Source organism: Bos taurus, chromosome 17 (genome assembly GCF_002263795.3).
Source record: "Bos taurus isolate L1 Dominette 01449 registration number 42190680 breed Hereford chromosome 17, ARS-UCD2.0, whole genome shotgun sequence".
Lineage (NCBI taxonomy): Eukaryota > Metazoa > Chordata > Mammalia > Artiodactyla > Bovidae > Bos > Bos taurus.
The window spans coordinates 54,818,114-54,835,931 of NC_037344.1; the positions used below are offsets into that span (position 1 = coordinate 54,818,114).

At 48.7% G+C, this 17,818-nt stretch overlaps 1 protein-coding gene across 2 annotated transcripts in view; it reads left to right on the forward strand.

The window, feature by feature from the left end:
* The first annotated feature begins 436 nt into the window (after window positions 1–436).
* CUX2 (cut like homeobox 2) overlaps window positions 437–17,818 on the forward strand; it is a 277,883-nt gene continuing 260,501 nt past the window's right edge. Inside the window, exon 1 of one of the 2 annotated variants that reach the window (XM_059876039.1) lies at window positions 437–636. In XM_059876039.1, coding sequence (XP_059732022.1) covers window positions 574–636 — 63 coding nt within the window. In that variant the 5' untranslated portion in view covers window positions 437–573. The remainder of the gene's footprint in view (window positions 637–17,818) is intronic. The other variant, NM_001192597.3, reaches the window with a different exon arrangement.

The window sequence follows — 17,818 nt, forward strand, 5'->3', positions numbered from 1 at the left end:
GATAGACAGGTGCGAGGCGAGGGTAGGCGCCCCACGTACCCGCCGCCTCCTGCCCCCGCAAACTTCCCTTTGCATTGATCAGCACGTTACGTCAGTATTGATAAGTTTGCAAAAAGCCAAAGTCAAGTGCAATCGCGCGGCACACCGACCCCGGACTTGGGGGGGGATATGCAGCGAGCGCTCCGCGGGCCCGGGAGCCGGCTGCAGGCAGGGCAGCGGCGGCGCCAGCGCCTCTCGGAAACGCTGCCTCCCCCCCACTCCTCTCCTCCCACCCCATCCCCGGCCGCCTCCCCCGGGCGGGCGCCGAGCTCCCCGCCCCGCGCCCTCCTCCCGCGCCCTCCGGGGGTCGGGGGGGGCGCACGGCTCCCGGGCCCGGCGGCGGCGGCGCGGCGGCGCCGAGGGGCAGCGGGTGGCAGGAGGCCGGGGGGCGCCCGAGGGGCCCCGGGCGGTGGCGCGCAGGGCCCGGACTGCCGGCGGCGGCCCCGGGGCTGGGGGGAGTCCAGCCCGGATATTGAGTGCAGCCATTGAGAAAAGCCAAACTCTTGTGTGTGTGCGTCTCGAATAGCCCCCAAGATGGCCGCCAATGTGGGATCGATGTTTCAATATTGGAAGCGATTTGATCTACGGCGACTCCAGGTTAGTGCGGGCAGCACCGGCCGCGCGGCCGTGGGGAGCCCTCGGGCGCGCCCTGGGCGCACTGGGGAGGTCCCCGGGAGGGCGGTCGGGAGCCCTGGGGAGGCGGGCGGCGGCTGCTGGGGCTCGCAGGGGCTCGACTGCCCGCTGCCTATCGATAGGTATTAGGAATTGATCTCGCCGCTGCTCTTTGTTCGGTTCAATCATCGATTAGCCTCTGCGACCATGGAGAAGCGCTAGTGAGCCCATGGCCCGGGGAGCGAGCCGGCGGGTGAGCGGCGGAGTGAGGCGCGAGGAAGGCAGGGTCTGCGGTTCCAGGCAGGGGGCTGCAGGCGGGACCTCGGGCAACCCCCCTTGCGCCGCACTTTGCGCGCCTCCCAACTTCGCGGCGCCCGGGGAGGCCGCGAAGCGCGCCGCGTGCCTGTCCGCGCCCGGCTGGGGCTCGGGCGAGGGAGGGAGGGAGCTGGCGGGCTGGGAGGAGGAGGAGGCGTAGGGGGGAGGCATCCGGGGTTGGCTAGGAGGCGGCTCCGCGCCCCGCCGCCCGCCAGCACCTCCGCCGCCGCCGCCCGCCTAGCTGCGCAGCCCGGACGCGCCGCCACCCGGGGGCCGCTGCTGCCGCCCCAGCCGCTACAGCCACCGCCGCCGGACTGGCCGCCTGCACCGGCAGACCTCTCCTCGTGCCGGGTTCTCGGGGTTCGTCTTTGCCTCTTGCTTTATCCCCCTCGCCAACCTCTTTCCAAGTCTAGGTGGGGACGGGCGGTGGAGATGGGCCCGGGGCGCGCTCAAGTTTGCGCTCCTGCCTCAGGGGCCTTGGAGAGCCGGGAGCTGCGCAGAGCAGGTGACTTCGGGCTCTCGGGCCCACTGGAACTTTTAAATAGGAGATTCCCTCGCTGTTTTCTGCCTCCTGCTTTTCCTCTCCGCCACTCCTCTCTTTCCTCCTCTCTCTAGTCTCTTCTTTCTCTTTTCCCTCTTCCTCCCTGGGGCGACTCCCTTCCAAACTCCAGCACTTTATCCCCGTTCCACCTTTTTCTGGGAGTCTGTGTGTCTCCTCCAGATTGGGGGTTATTCTTGCTGACCCAATAGGAGACTGGGCCGCGGGATGGAATCTCACAGAGAACTGCGCACAGAAGGCACAACGCTAGCCTCTGTCCTTTCCCAGGTGCCCCAGGATGCTCCTGACAAGCCCCCAAACCCAGGAGTCTCACCGAGGTGCGGTGGGAACAAGGGGCGGGGAAGTGGTGCTGGTTACCGGACGATTAAAGCATCCTGCCTTGGCCTTGACATTCTTGGAAGAAGGGAGAGCATCAGTCTGGAGATAAAAAGGGACCCGCTTTTTTTTTTTTTTTTTAAATCCGCCTGCAAATCTCGTTAAGTTTCTTCTGATAAGTGGTTCCAGTGTCCCCCTCCTCCTGGTGGCTTCCCAACCCCCCTCCTTTCTAACCCCTCACTCCCCGCAGGCCCCCTCCTTCAAAGCCAGTGAGCTGGAGAGAAAATCGGGGCACTCAGGCATGCAGTTAATAACTGCAAGTGCCTTGCAATTCCAGGTCCTCACTCGAGTTGGGGCTACAGTTTGGTGGCCATCTGAGGCGGGCAGGGCTGTGAGCTGTGGTTGCTGTTTTAAATGATGCTAAAGTGGCCTTTCTGGAAGAGTGGGGGATGGGGGAGGGGGAGAGAGAGAGAGAGAGAGAATGGGAGAGAGAGAGTTGGGCAGCCACATTGGGCTTGGCACGAAGGCCAATGGTAATCGTATTCCCTGCTAATGTTTGTAAATGAGACCCGGGCACGGCTGGGGGACAGCGTCTTTATTTATGATTGATGTTCTGTAACATAAGGAATGACAAGAACGTGGCAGACAAGAGGAGAGGAACCAGAAGGGCTGGCGAAAGCCCTTTGCAGGGTCCTATTGTTATTCTGGGCTGGAGAAAATTTCCGCGGCGAGATTTACAGCGCTGGTATTTGCTCCCGGTTGGCCGGAATGTCAGTTAACACAATTTTCATTAGATAACTCGTTTTCAATTCGGGGAGCTTGGGCTGCAACCGGGAGGTGGAGTGAGACCTGGGCTGGGTGCTGAGGGGTGGGTGCGGCTCCCAGGGGGCTGATTTCTGAGCTGGAGTGGAGGGGGTGTTGAACCTCAAGTCTCTCCTGTCTCAGGCTCAGGGGTCTTTTGTGGAGCTGTTGAGGTCACCCAGATCTTGATTTCAGTTGGACTCCCATTGATCTGGGAACCCTTTGTTAGGGTTTTAGAAGATGCTGAGGTGAAAAAGCAAATTTGAACTGGAAAGGATGAAGATGGGGGTGGTGGAAAGCCTTGTTCAGGTGATGGGAAAATAGAGCCAGGACCTCTCCCCGCACAGGGTGTATACTTAGGGTGCAGGAGGGAGGGATATATTCATGAAAACAATGGCTGGTGTGTTTGGCACAAAAGGAGAGGGCTCTGGGGAAAGGGTTAACCTCATTTACATGGATATTAAGTGGGGGGGGGGTCCCTTTGGGAGTTTGAAAAGCTGTACACTTTAAGAGAACAGAGGTACATGTGGCAGCGGTGTACAAACATTGAGGCCCTCACATCTGCTGTGGTCTCCACCCTTGTCCTGAAGTGTTCAGGTTTTCCCCTGCCCAACAGGACTGCGCCCCCCACCCAGCCCCATGTTCTCACTGATGGCCTTTTTGTTGGAAACGGATTATGAGCCTAAGCACTTTCGCCTCGGATCATCTCTTGTGCATAACGCTAATGACTCCTGTGCCACACTTTTATTTTCATTTTTTTCCCTTCCCACTTTCCGTTTACAGGGGAAATAGCTAGAAAGGAAAACTTCAGCTGGCTTGTTCCAAGATCTGGGTAGGAAAGGTGGGCCCCCACTGCAGGCCCCGTGCAGGCCAAGAGCTTTGGGCTCACTTGTCCCATGGCCCCGGATGTTTGTTGAGTGTGAGGAGGTGTGTATAGCTTCAATTCAGTGGTTTCATGCAGCCTGGTCGCTGAGCGTTGGAGTGGCCAAGGCAGCAAAGGCGGCCCATGTCCCCAGGCCAGACCATGCTACCAACGCCACTCCGATACTGGCAAGAAAGGTGACCTTGTACTGGCCCATGCACAGCCCTCTGGAAGTATATATGTTTCAAATATAGAAGCAGTCTGGTTATTACTCCTTCCAGTGCCATCTCTGGACACAGTGGGGCTGTTTTCCTAGGATGGAAGTCTGTCAGCAGTCTTAATGATGGTGAAGATGCTGTGACAGTTGGTACCCTGCTCCAGGATCCCTGAAACTGCTTCCCTCTTTCTTTGCTGCTGCTTTTTGTCTCGGCTGCTGGCAGTCCAGGAAACGAGAAGAAATAAAATTCTATCCCAAAGTTAATGCTAGGCATATTTCATTTGGTTATAAGATTGCTTTATGGTGAACATTACTAATGCAGTATTTTTTTATGGCTTTTCTGTGTATAGTCGTCGTAACCGGATTCATACCTTTATGATTTTCTTTTTCTGCTTTACTTTGCCACTTTTTTAAATGATGCTCTGGGTCCAGTCTCTCGTGATATCTTTTTTTTTTTTTTCCTTCTAAGAGTGTTAATCAAGCTAACAAGAGTTGGTGCTCAGTCTGAATGCACATCTGTTTCTCGGGAGGAAAGAGGTTGGCTGGAAGGATCACACTGTACGAACTTGGGAGGAAAAGGCAAATTCTGCTTGGGGTGTGAGCCTTTAGGGAGGAAAACTGATGGGTCCTCAAATGAGATAAGCTGGACTTTTTGTAAGGAGTTTTGGAGAAACTTCTAGGAAGGCTCAATTTCTTGGCGTACGGGAGATGGGACTTGATGGAATGTTTTTCTCAGCTCAAAGTTTAGAAAAGAGCGTGGATGTGATTAAAATATTATAACCTTATGATATTCTGAAGTGCATAAATTTTACATATCAGCCACAGAGAGTTTAGACATCCATTAGAGCCTCTGACAGCTTGACTTATCTAAATGTGCTATCATTTAACAATGTGTCAAAATTCCTCTTTCTTTAGATGACAGCAGTAAATAAGCTATCAGCCCTGTTGGCGGAATCCTAACTTTGGAAACTTTGCTGTAATAGAATTGCTGCCGGGGTGGGGAGCATATGAGCAGACCAGGCTTGGTGCGGCCCAGGCCCAGGCCCGTGAGATGGACTGGCATTAGGCGAAGGCTGTGGGAGCTTGGAGCGGGAGGAGAGGGAGCGGCAGGAGACAGAGGGATGAGGGGAGATTTCTAGCAGCAGCTCTGTGAATACGACCAAACCATTGGCCAGCCCCCTGGACCCTTCCAGGTCCAACCAGCGGGTGACCCCATTCCATCTGCCTCTCCAATTCATTGCAAGCCACACCCTGTGAGCCTATTTTGCAGAAGGAGCTAGAAACAGGTGTTGAGAATTTATATAAAGAACCCAGCAGTCTTTTCTGGGCATCCCCAAATTCTGAATTTCTCAGCTCGACAGAAATTGCTTCCCAAAGACGGGCCTCTCTTTGAATGCTGGAAGAAAAATGAGCAACGTCTCATCCTTGACCGCTTTTACTGTTGGAGGTCTCGAAGTTTCTTTTATTAATACCTGAATTCACTGTAGAAAATTGAGAAACCACGGACAAGCCTAAAGAAGCAAATAAGCGTCTCGGTGGGTTATTTCAGATGAGCACGGTGCTATTTTGACCAGAGGGAACAGCTTTTCTGATGATGGTGGTGCTTTTTTTTTCTTTCCTTTTTCTTTCTTTCTTTCTTCTTTTTTTAAACTCTTCTGTTAAAGTGAGGATTCTGTCTTCGAACTTGACATTCTGTCGTGGTAACCTTTCTTCCGTCAGATAGAATTTCAAATGTGAGCACCTCAGCTGGTGCTAAATTTGATCCTGGATGATGGTCGAGGTGGCTGTCCAAAAACGATGGTTTTCTCTGTTGCTTTCTGAAAGGGCTGAATTTCTGGGGGCTTCCAGTTATCTAACTCAGACTGAGCCTGGCAGAGGTTGAGTGTGGGAAGGGGACTGAGGTAGTAGTTGGCTGCCTTTGTTTCTGGCTTAGGAAATCAGGGTTCAGTCTTCTATTTGATTTTTCTGTCTGGGGGATGCTCTTTCTTAATGACAGTAGCTTATATCAAAGGTGTCAGGGAAGGTGGAAGTAGTAGGCAGAGGGGAAGGGCCCCAAGAGCAGCTAAGAAGTACAGTCTCTAGCACTCCTGGGTGAATCCACTAACATTCCAAGTCTCCCATTTCTTAATCCTTCACAGAGACTGGTTGTGCTCATCTGGTTCCCTGTACTCAGTTGCTGTAAAGGGAAGGATGCTGACATACTTTGTGTGCCAGTTAAATGTATTGCCTTTTCATGGCCTCAGGGCCCATTTTGGCAGTGATGAGGAGCCATTGGTCTCTCGAGCAGAATTTTCAGACAAAATCATGCCTGGAATGGAGTTCTTGGTTTCTAAGCCTTGAGGATCCCTTCAGAAAATGGTTTGTAGTGTTTTGTAGGATATGAACAATCAGTTCCTCTCATACTTAATTTAAAAATCCAGAGTCCTTTCCCCTGATTGTAAGACTCCAGGTAGTCGAGCCCCGCCGCCGTTACCCTTCTGACTTCGTCTCCAGCGTCTCTCCCCTCCTCGCTCTGTTCTAGTCACAGTGGTCTTTTGGTCCCTCAGACTCGTCAAGCACATTCTTACCTCAGGGACTTTGCACTTGCAGTTCCCTCTGCCTGGGGCTCTTTCTCCTGATCTTCCCACGGCTGGCTCCTTTGTGGTCTCACCCCAAACCCCTGAAGAAGCTTCCACTACCCTTTAATGTGCAAATATGCTTCCCCTTCTTTAAGGATGGTGTTTCCCTGAAGGTTTCAACCTCATGACCTTCCCAGGGGTGGTTTCTCTCTAGGCTATTTAGAAACCATCTAGGTCCGCCATCAGGGTTGGCAAACTTTTTCTGTGAAGAGGCAGATAATAATATGCTTTAGGCTTTGTGAACCACGTGGTGTATGTTGCAAGCACTCGGTTCTGCCACCGTGGCATGCAAATAGCCATAGACAAGAAAACTGAATGTGAATGGTTGTGTTCCAGTAAAACTTTACAAAAACAGGTGAAGGGCTGGATTTGGCCTGAAGGCCATGGTTTGCTGAGTCTGTCTACAGGTCTCTAATGATGGCGGTAGCGTGGCTGAAGTGTTTCACTTTCCAGTTAAGAGTGTTAAGGTAGATCACATGTAGTTCCAGAAACTTGTTCTCTACCCTTTCCCTCAAGAGGGAAGTAAGAGGAGCCAAGATGGTGAGGTGCCCCTGTCTAGCTTCCAGGCCTGGCTCCATCACCTATTGGCTATGTGATTTGTGGATGGGTCGCTTAACCTCTCTAAGCCTTATTTCCTTGTCTCTAAATGGAACTAATAGTAATCTCCACCTTTTAGATTGTTCTTAAAGATTAAAGCACTTTAAGTGTGAAAGTGCTTAGCACAGTTTGGGACACACAGTTAGTGTCCCATAAGTGTTTTACTTCTTATTGTTGTTGGTATTTTTAGAGAGTAAGAGAGGAGTGAGAAAACCAAAGTAGCAGTGGATCCTGGAATTTGCTGGCCTTGCAAGCTTGTTTTAGAGATTACTGGGCACTTTTTCTCTTCTCTTTTCCTCCATTGGGGGCTTACTATATTAATATATTACTAATATTATATGTGATGTCTTATATCTTGGGAGCTCAGACTACAGAGGTTGCAGGCTGGGAGCTATGTCTGGACCACGGATGTATCTGTCCAGATTAGTGCAATATTTAAAACCACTTTTTTAAATATAAGCTTCTCAGCATTTAAAACACAGAAGATGTTACCTAAGAAATTCAGATATCCAGTATCCTGTACAAATCCAACACTCTGGCCGCGCTCCGCAGGGAATGGAGACCTAGCAAGGGCACGACAGAGGGAACAGTGGCGCAGAGACCCTGGGCTGAGGGTCTGCAGTGGATCAGACAGCTCCAGGGGCCATGAGGCGGGTACCTGTCAAGGCCACTGGCTGCCATTCTCCAAGTGCCAAATGTCAGACGAGGCTGCATTTTCAGAAGAACCGAAAGGCCCTGACCAGCTTCATGAAGATACATGATTGGCCTGCTGTCTCTGCTTTTCCTCAGTAGCTCAGTCACCCTCAGAGTGGGCCGGTGGCTGCCCCCTCCTTCCTCGTCCTTTCCCTATGCATCCCCTCTGCCATCCTTCAGCCGAATGAAACAGCAGTTCCAAGATACGCATTTGTCATTAAAAAGAAAGAAAGAGAAAAAAATCAATCCTCCAACCTCTTTGGCCTGAGCTGGTTGTCTGCCCCAGAAGCCCGGAGCCGAGCAGTGCTTAAGACTCTCTGAGCCGCCGTCGCTCAAACTCGACGGGGTAAGTGGCTCCCCGGGAACCATTATGGTCGATTGACTTGTCCAGCCAGCTGTTTGGAGTGTGGGTGCTGCAGACAGAGAGACCGCAGGGGTCACCAGCACAGCCAGGTCGAGTGCAGATTTCAAGTGAGGCAGTCACTCAGAGGCACTCAGGGGCTGGGGGCAGCTATTTGACGTGTTGGTCCATTATGGATGTCCATGGGCTCCAGGTATCAGAGGGGTGTAGTGTGGACAGCAAAATCAAGCCCTGCAGTCTCCCACTCCCAAAGATATTTAGTGAGGACTTGGGGGCCGCCTGGCTGTATCCCAGCCCTGCCACTTACCAGCTATGTGACCTTGGGCAAATCACTTAACCTTTTTGAGCCTTGGTTTTCTCTCTCATGTAAAATAGGGATGATAGTAGTATCTGCCTCCTTAAGGATTGTGGATTAAGTGAGTTAGTGCATGTAAAGTGTGAAATCTGTGCCTAGCACATAGATGTGCTCTATAATGTTAATAATAATAACTGCTGTTGTCCTATACTTTGAAAATGTATTGGTTTAGCCAAAAAAATTCATTCAGGGTTTTCCATAAGATGGTGCAGAAAAACATGAACAAACTTTTTGGCCAACCCAATATATTCGCCACTCACAGTATAACTAAAAATTGTGTAAATTATAATAAGTAAATATCATAAATACTATCAGTTCAGTTCAGTCGCTCAGTCGTGTCCGATTCTTTGTGACCCCATGAATCGCAGCATGCCAGGCCTCCCTGTCCATCACCAACTCCCGGAGTTCACTCAGACTCACATCCATCGAGTCACTGATGCCATCCAGCCATCTCATCCTCTGTCGTCCCCTTCTCCTCCTGCCCCCAATCCCTCCCAGCATCAGAGTCTTTTCCAATGAGTCAACTCTTTGCATCAGGTGGCCAAAGTACTGGAGTTTCAGCTTTAGCATCATTCCTTCCAAAGAAATCCCAGGGCTGATCTCCTTCAGAATGGACTGGTTGGATCTCCTTGTAGTCCAAGGGACTCTCAAGAGTCTTCTCCGACACCACATTAAATAATAATAATATGCTGGCAATATCATGGTGAACAGGAAGACAAAGTCCTCACTTAGCCCACAGACAATGGAGGGGGGTGGATGCATATATTATTGGACAACCAGGTGTGTAGTCACACACGGACATTTGATTCTGAGATAGCATGTGGCAAAAAAACTGCCTGAGTCTGAGCATCAAGGGAGCCTTCCTGGAAGAAGTGACCCTTTAGCCAAGGTGTCAAGGACAAGGTCAGGGAAAAGCATGCCTGGGAATAGCATGTGCTAATACCTTGAGGTGGGTGGAAAAACAGTGCGTGCAAGGAACTGGAGGAAGGCAGTGAAGGTGGTCACAGATTCTGAGCGGCTATTGTGGTGGTGATCTAGTCGCTAAGTTGTGTCCGACTCTTGCAACCACATGGACTGCAGCCTACCAGGCTCCTCTGTCCATGGGATTTCCCAGGCAAGAATACTGGAGTGGGTTGCTATTTCCTTTTCCAGAGGATCTTCCTGACCCAGGGATCGAACCCAGGTCTCCTGCACTGCAGGAAATTTCTTTACCAACTGAGCCAGGAAGCCTTGTTAGACCCACCTTTATCCTCACTCTTGGCATCTGTCAGTTGGGAGTAAGGATGAAGTATAAAATAAGATTATTTAGCACATGTTTGGCCTGGAGTGAATCTATCTCAATGAGTACTTTGAAAAATACTCAAACACCATATCAGCCTTTGTGTTCAGTTGCTAAGTCCTATCTCTCTCATTGTGACCCCATGGACTACAGCACGCCAGTCTCCTCTGTCCTCCACTATCTCCCAGAGTTTGCTTAATTCCTGTCTGTTGAGTTGGCGATGCTATCTAACCATCTCATCCTCTGCCAGCCCCTTCTCCCTTTGCCTTTATCATTTCCTAGCATCATAGTCTTTTCCAATGTATTGGCTCTTTTTATCAAGTGGCCTAAGTATTGGAGCTTCAGCTTCAGCAACAGTCCTTCCAGTGAATATTCAGGGTTGATTTCCTTTCGGATTGACTGGTTTGATCTCCTTGCAGTCCAGGGGACTCTCGAGAGTCTTCTCCAGCACCACAACTTGAAAGCATCAATTCTTCCATGCTCAGCCTTCTTTATGATTCAACTCTCACATCGTACATGACTACTGGAAAAACCATGGCTTTGACTATACAGAGCTTTGTTGGCAAAGTGATATCTCTGCTTTTTAATATAGTGTCTAGGTTTCTCATAGCTTTCCTTCCAAGCCTTAAGTATTGCTTTTATTTTTTTAACAAGGTATTCAGCCCAATTCTTGCTCTGTTGCAAAATATGCCCAGTTCCCCAACTTCTGTTTATCTTGGAATCATGGCACCGGGCCATCAGGATGCAAATCCCAGTTCTGCTTCTTCCTAGCTGTGTCCCTTGGGTAAGTTAGTTCCTCTTTCTAAGGTTTGGTTTTCTCAGCTGTCAGGTGGATATAATAATGGTACCTCCCAGTGGTGGCCCTGAGAAAGCACCTTGCAGATCTTTGTCTATAAGGAGTGTGATGGGCAGGTGGCACCAGATCCTGCCCTTGAAGATCACCCGCAACTGCCACAGCCAGGGACTGAGTGTAATAGGGACTAAGAGCAGACTGGTTCCTGGGACACATGGGATTCATTTGCAGGCTCTGGACTCCTCTGCAGTCTAGGGTGCTTCCACTAACCAGCCAACCTTACCAACTTTCCTTCCTTCTTCTCTCACTCACGCCCTCCCTCCCTCTCTCTATTCTGGCTCCCTCCTGCAGGGTGTGGGTATTGATCCTGATAAACCTCTTTGTCTTGTAATCCTGACTTTGTATCTTCTTCTCAAAGGACCATGCTTTCCTACAGGAAAGATGAAATGAGGTTTGGCCATCTACCTAAGGCACCTAGTGCATAGAGAGTGCCCAGTTGAGGTATCTTTTATGTCTTGTTGGGAGCCTGGGTGGTATCACTCTCAGCGTTGCCTCTTTCTGGTTGCCTGTTCTTACCTGGGCCCACTCTGTGATTAGGTCCTCCATTCCCTTTTGTATCCCTTCATTATGTTTTGCTCTCATTTCCTGACACGCCTCCCCTTTTTATTCAAGCAGTCTGGCCTCCTCACTGTTCCTTGAACACACCAAACATATTCCAGCCTTGGGGCCTTTGTACTTGCTGTTCCCATTGCATTTCCCAGACATCTCCTTAGTTTGTCTCAGTCTATTCAGTCCTCTATTTAAATATTACGTCTTCGGAGAGGTCCTCCCTAAGCTTCCAAAATGCCTCCCCGCCCCCTGCCCTGTTTACTGCTATCTGCTTTACCTGATGTGATAATATGTATGTATTTGTTCGTTTGTTTACCATCTGTATTCCTTCCTGGGCTTCCCTGATAGCTCAGATGGTAAAGAATCTGCTGCAATTTAGGAGACCAGGGTTCAGTCCCTGGGTCGGGAAGATCCCTTGGAGAAGAGAATGACAACCGACTCCAGTATTCTTGCCTGGAGAATTCCATGGACAGAGGAGCCTGGTGGGCTACAGTTTATGAGGTCGCAAAGAATTGGACATGACTGAGCGACTAACACACACATATTCCTCCCTGAGGAAGGCAAGGACGTAGTAAGTTCTTAATAAATATTTGGATAATGGAGTGGATGAATAGCACAGGAAGGGTGAGTTGGGAGCAACTGCCTTGACTTTACCTTGGGAGGCAGTCCTGGGGGACCCAGCTCCTCCCAGACCCCCAGCTTCTTCACCCATCACTGGCTCTTGAAATTCTCTCACTCTGTGATTGGGAATTGGGCACAGGCCTCAGACTCACAGTGAACAAGGGTTTATCTTTAGCTCTCTGAGTCTTGCTTTAGAAACTGGTGACCCCAATTCCGGCCTGGGAAGTAGCTCCCATCCTAATTAATAAATCCATTAATTAATTACTGGGGCAGGCTGTGGACCGTTAGCAGTGATTTGGTGGCCTCAGTCACAGACAACTCAAAGCAGGTTCCTGCAGTCTGTGAGATGGCTGTTGTTGGGGGCACAAGATAGCCAGTTAACATGTTTTGGGATCCAGGTGACATCCTTCTCTCAAAGCCTGGTTCATGGGTCCATATGATCAGCCCAGCAGGCATCAAAGAGGGATCAAGGTCTCTGGACAGCGTCACTAGAGTTGGGGGGATTTCCTGCTCAGCTTCCCCTGGGACTTCTAGTTTATAATCAGGCAGGAAGTCAGGATTGGAGTCTCCCCTTCCCTTTTATGGCTAAGATAGCCTCAGTTTTTCTGTCTAAAATAGAGTTTCCTGGAGTTGTTGAGACAGATTATTCATTCATTCACTTGATGAACATTATTCAGCACCTGCTATGTGTCACGTGCAGTGTAAAGTGCTGGGAGAGAAGCAGTAAACAAAACAGACCAAGTTCTTGCCCTCATAAAGCTTTTCTTTTATAATCGCTTGGAGATAGAAGTACTTTTCTCCAAGGCTGTGAGAGGTAAAAAATGACAAACCAATACAGACATAGCCTAGGACTGGGCATGCTGTAAGCCTTCCCAAAATGGTGACTGTTGTTAATCATGATCTTTATTAACAGCAGTAATAATAACTATGATGATGATGATTCTGTGAGGTAATTCCCATTGAATTTCAGTTACCTGGGAGCAGTACCTGAAATGATTTGAGCATGGGCTTTGGACCCCGGCCTTGCTGTTTCTTAACTGGGATGCCTTGGGTGATTCACTGGATTTCTCAAAGTGTTAGTTTCCTTATCTGTAAAATGTGAATTAAATACAGCCTTTACCTCATAGAGACCTTATGGGGGTGTTGATGCAGTGACTGGTAACTGACTGTGGCTCAGATCATGAACTCCTTATTGCCAAATTCAGACTTAAATTGAAAGAGGGGAAAACCACTAGACCATTCAGGTATGACCTAAATCAAATCCCTTACGATTATATAGTGGAAGTGAGAAATAGATTCAAGGGATTAGATCTGATAGACAGAGTGCCTGAAGAACTGTGGGCGGAGGCTCATGACATTGTACAGGAGGCAGAGATCAAGACCATCCCTAAGAAGAAGAAATGCAAAGTCAAAATGGTTGTCTGAGGTGGCCTTACAAGTAGCTGTGAAAACAAGAGAAGCGAAAGGCAAAGGAGAAAAGGAAAGATATACCCATTTGAATGCAGAGTTCCAAAGAATAGCAAGGAGGGATAAGAAAGCCTTCTTCCATAATCAGTGCAAAGAACTAGAGGAAAACAATAGAATGGGAAAGACTAGAGATCTCTTCAAGAAAATAGAGATACCTAGGGAACATTTCATGCAAAAATGGGCTCAATAAAGGACAGAAATGGTAGGGACCTAACAGAAGCAGAAGATATTAAGAAGAGGTGGCAAGAATACACAGAAAAACTATACAAAAAAGATCTTCACGACCCAGATAATCACGATGGTGTGATCACTCATCTAGAGCCAGACATCCTGGAGTGCGAAGTCAAGTGAGCCTTAGGAAGCATCAGTATGAACAAAGCTAGTGGAGATGATGGAATTCCAGTTGAGCTATTTCAGATCCTAAAAGATGATGCTGTGAAAGTGGTGCACTCAATATGCTAGCAAATTTGGAAAACTCAGCAGTGGCCACAGGACTGGAAAAGGTCAGTTTTCATTCCAATCCCAAAGAAAGGCAATACCAAAGAATGCTCAAACTATGGCACTCATCTCACACGCTAGCAAAGTAATGCTCAAAATTCTCCAAGCTAGGCTTCAACAGTACGTGAACTGTGAACTTCAAGATGTTCAAGCTGGATTTAGAAAAGGCAGAGGAACCAGAGATCAAATAGCCAACATCCGTTGGATCATTGAAAAAGCAAGAGAGTTCCAGAAAAATATCTATTTGTGCCTTATTGACTATGCCAAAGCCTTTGACTGTGTGGATCACAACAAACTGTGGGAAATTCTTCCAGAGATGGGAATACCAGACCACCTGACCTGCCTCTTGAGAAATCTGTATGCAGATCAGGAAGCAACAGTTAGAACTGGACATGGAACAACAGACTGGTTCCAAATGAGGAAAGGAGTACATCAAGGCTGTACATTGTCACCCTGCTTATTTAACTTATATGCAGAGTACATCATGAGAAACGCTGGACTGGAAGAAGCACAAGCTGGAATCTAGATTGCCAGGAGAAATATAAATAACCTCAGATATGCAGATAACACCACCCTTATGGCAGAAAGTGAAGAAGAACTAAAGAGCCTCTTGATGAAAGTGAAAGAAGAGAGTAAAAAAGTTGGCTTAAAGCTCAACATTCAGAAAACTAAGATCATGGCATCTGGTCCCATCACTTCATGGCAAATAGATGGGGAAACAATGGAAACAGTGAGAGACTTTATATTTTGGGGCTCCAAAATCACTGCAAATGATGATTGCAGCCATAAAATTAAAAAATGCTTGTTCCTTGGAAGAAAAGTTATGACTAACCTAGACAGCATATTAAAAAGCAGAGACATTACTTTGCCAACAAAGGTCCATCTAGTCAAGGCTATGGTTTTTCCAGTGGTCATGTATGGATGTGAGAGTTGGACTATAAAGAAAGCTGAGTGCTGAAGAATTGATGCTTTTGAACTGTGGTGTTGGAGAAGACTCTTGAGAATCCCTGGACTGCAAGGAGATCCAACCAGTCCATCCTAAAGGACATCAGTCTTGAATATTCATTGGAAGGACTGATGCTGAAGCTAAAACTCCAGTACTTTGGCCACCTGATGTGAAGAACTGACTCATTGGAAAAGACCCTGATGCTGGGAAAGATTGAAGGCAGGAGGAGAAGGGGACAACAGAGGATGAGATGGTTGGATGGCATCACTGACTCAATGGACATGAGTTTGAGTGAACTCTGGGAGTTGGTGATGGACAGGGAGGCATGCTTCAGTCCATGGGGTCACAGAGTGTTGGACACGACTGAGCGACTGAAGTGAACTGATGCAGTGAAGCATGGAAAGCTCTTAGCACAGAGCATGGTCATTCCTAGGAAACGAGAGCATCTATTATTGCTTTTATTATCATTGTCATCATCATTGTTTTTTTTATTCACCTCCTGGTCATCACTAGCCAGCAGTAAGGTTGCCCAGATCCTTGCAGAGAGACAGTGGATGGGAGGTCAGGCCTCTCCAAATACCACTTGGCTGGCCGAAGCAAGACCAGGCCTGGCGTTTGCTTTGGAACATCAGAAGGAAGCTGTCTGCTCAGAAGTCCTGACAGTTTTTTAACAAATAGTTCTTTCAACCTTTAATGCATGCTGAACAGTGTTTAGAGCCCTTGACGAATATTATCTCATTTAATTCTCACAACCATAGCACAAGAAAACTACTACTATCCTGCTTTTACAGTTGAGCAGACTGAGGCACAGAAGGTTAGGTTCAAGGCCATATTGTCAGCAAGCAGCAGAGCTTGAATTCTAATCCAGGACTCAGGTCTGTTGGGCACTCAATGTTCCTGCTCTTGACTCACTAGGGGCCAGAGCTACCTCTTCTGGAGCCCATCTCCCAACTCCCTGCCCCGCTCTCAGGGTTCCCCACCTATAGTCATTATGCTTGTGCTTTCCTCTTTATTTTTAAACATCTTAAAACACCTCATCATTGTCAACTCATGGAAATGAATCCAGACTCACAAGCATGAGAGACATGGGGTAGGGTGGCAGGTAGGAGGTTATTAATAACACAGGAAAGATTCCTGTCTCCTGTCCTGGAAAATGAGCACCATCCAGCCATCCATCCCTGGCCCACCCACCGGAGTCCAGAACTGCGTGGTGCGCCCTGTCTTTGGGCCTGCGTTCCGCAAAATGAAATTCTCCGTCCGGGCTGATAATAAGCAGGTATTGATTGCTGCCTTGGTCATTATCAAGATTTATTTAGTCGATATGGCTTCCTCGGTCAATAAATCGTGTCGTTGATAAAGAAAGAAGGGGATAGACTTGTAGGCTTTATTAAAAAAGTTTTTTAGATTTTTTTTTTTGAACTGTTAAATCTAGCCCTCTTTCGTTGGCTGTATCACGCATACTCTACATTTGATATTTGGCTCCATAAGCTCTTTCCGTTCATGGTGAAACTTAACTCATCGCTCTGGTTTCTGGAAGGCACGACTTGGGGCCACAGCTGCTTCTGAAATAGCCTCTGACACTCAGGTGTCTGTCTCCTCACTCTTCTGGCTTCCCCTCAGTGCTGGGCTGGGAGTCTACGCCCCGGTTTGTCAATACCCCATTCTCTCCTTTTATCCTCACAACAACCTTTTGCAGTAGGTACTGGTGTTGCCCCACTTTACAGATGAGGAAATGGAGGCTGGATTGTTGGGGAGTATCCAGTGCCACAAAGCACTCGAATCTAGTCTGGCCAGTCTTTTCTCTGAACCTGACATGTGTTCAGCAAGTAGCAAATATTTGTCTAGTATGAGCTGTGGGCCCAGCACAGTGTTAGGTGCTGGATACAGAGAGGGTAAGCTAAACAGATTAATGTGTAATTACTGAGATGGAAAGAGTGGAGGAATGAAATGACCAAATGTTACTAAAATCAAGATGAAGGGGCATCTCTTTATTCAGGGTGGTTACTGAGTAGGTAACATTTAGGCTGAAGCCTGAAAAATGAGGAGCCAGTCAGCAAAGTTCAGGTAGAAGAGACTTTGCAGCTACAGGAACAGTGGTGTGCAAAGGCCCTGAGGTGGGAATCCCCGTGGCACATCTAGGACCTGAAGGAAGGCCAGTATGGCTGGGACAAGATGGTCCGGGAAGGGAAGGTAGGAGACGAGATGAGGTCTGAGTGGAAGGTAGACCCTGTAGACCGTGGTAGGGGATGGATTCAGCTGGATTATATTCTCAGGAAAGGGAGACGACATTGAGGGTTTCAAGCAGTGGAGAAACAGGATCCAGAGTGTGCTTGGTTCCCCCTGGGTTCAGCCTGATAGGGAACAGTGAAGGAAGGGAGGGAATGTTTGGAAAAGAGATAAAAGAGAGCTTCTTTGACAGTCTGATGTGTTATCTCTGTCCAGAGAGGGTCTTAGTGGTGAGAAGCCTTTGGGTGTGTACAAGTGTATTGAAGACTACATCATTCAAGGAGGGGAGGGTGGGAGAAGGTTTCCATGGGGACGTTCCTGATGCCCCAGCCAAGTGGTAGTTGCGCTTCCTTAGGAAGGGAGTGGTTATTTCCCTTGTGCAGATGGCCAGCTGGTGATTTAGAGGCCTCTCGTGGCAGGTACACAGTGGCCAAGGGGTGTTGTATTCCCCTCCTCAAAAATGGAACAGGTTCAAGGTGGTGCAGTGGGGCTTGAGTTATGTTCTCAGAAGGGCTCTTTGCACACTAGCCTTGTGGGTCTGGTTTCTAGCATGTCTTCAAATGTTGCTCAATAGTAAGGACCATGAAAAGATGAGGTGACTAAAATGGTGTAGATATCAGAGTACAGGCCACATGAGGGTACTCTGTCCGACCAGGTCCTGGCTGTCATATGTGGGGATCCCGCTGGGTAGGAGAGGGGTTGGATATCTACCTGGGGTATTATTGGGAATGTGGGCTGGAGCACACAATAAATAGAAGTTTTCTTCCCTTTTTGTCTGTGGCCACCCACACATTGGAAGTCTGGCGAGGTTGGTTGTCCAGGTGTCTGCCATCATCCGTTCATTCATAGATTTGCTCACTTACCCATTTTTATCCACCCACTGAGCGGTTTATCCAGCTATCTACTTTCTGTTTCTGCTGACTTCATCCATCCATCCAGTCATCCATCCATATATCTAATTATCCATCCTTCCATCTATCCATTCATTTACTTAGCCAGCCAGCAACCCATCATGCCCCATCACTCCTCCCTGGA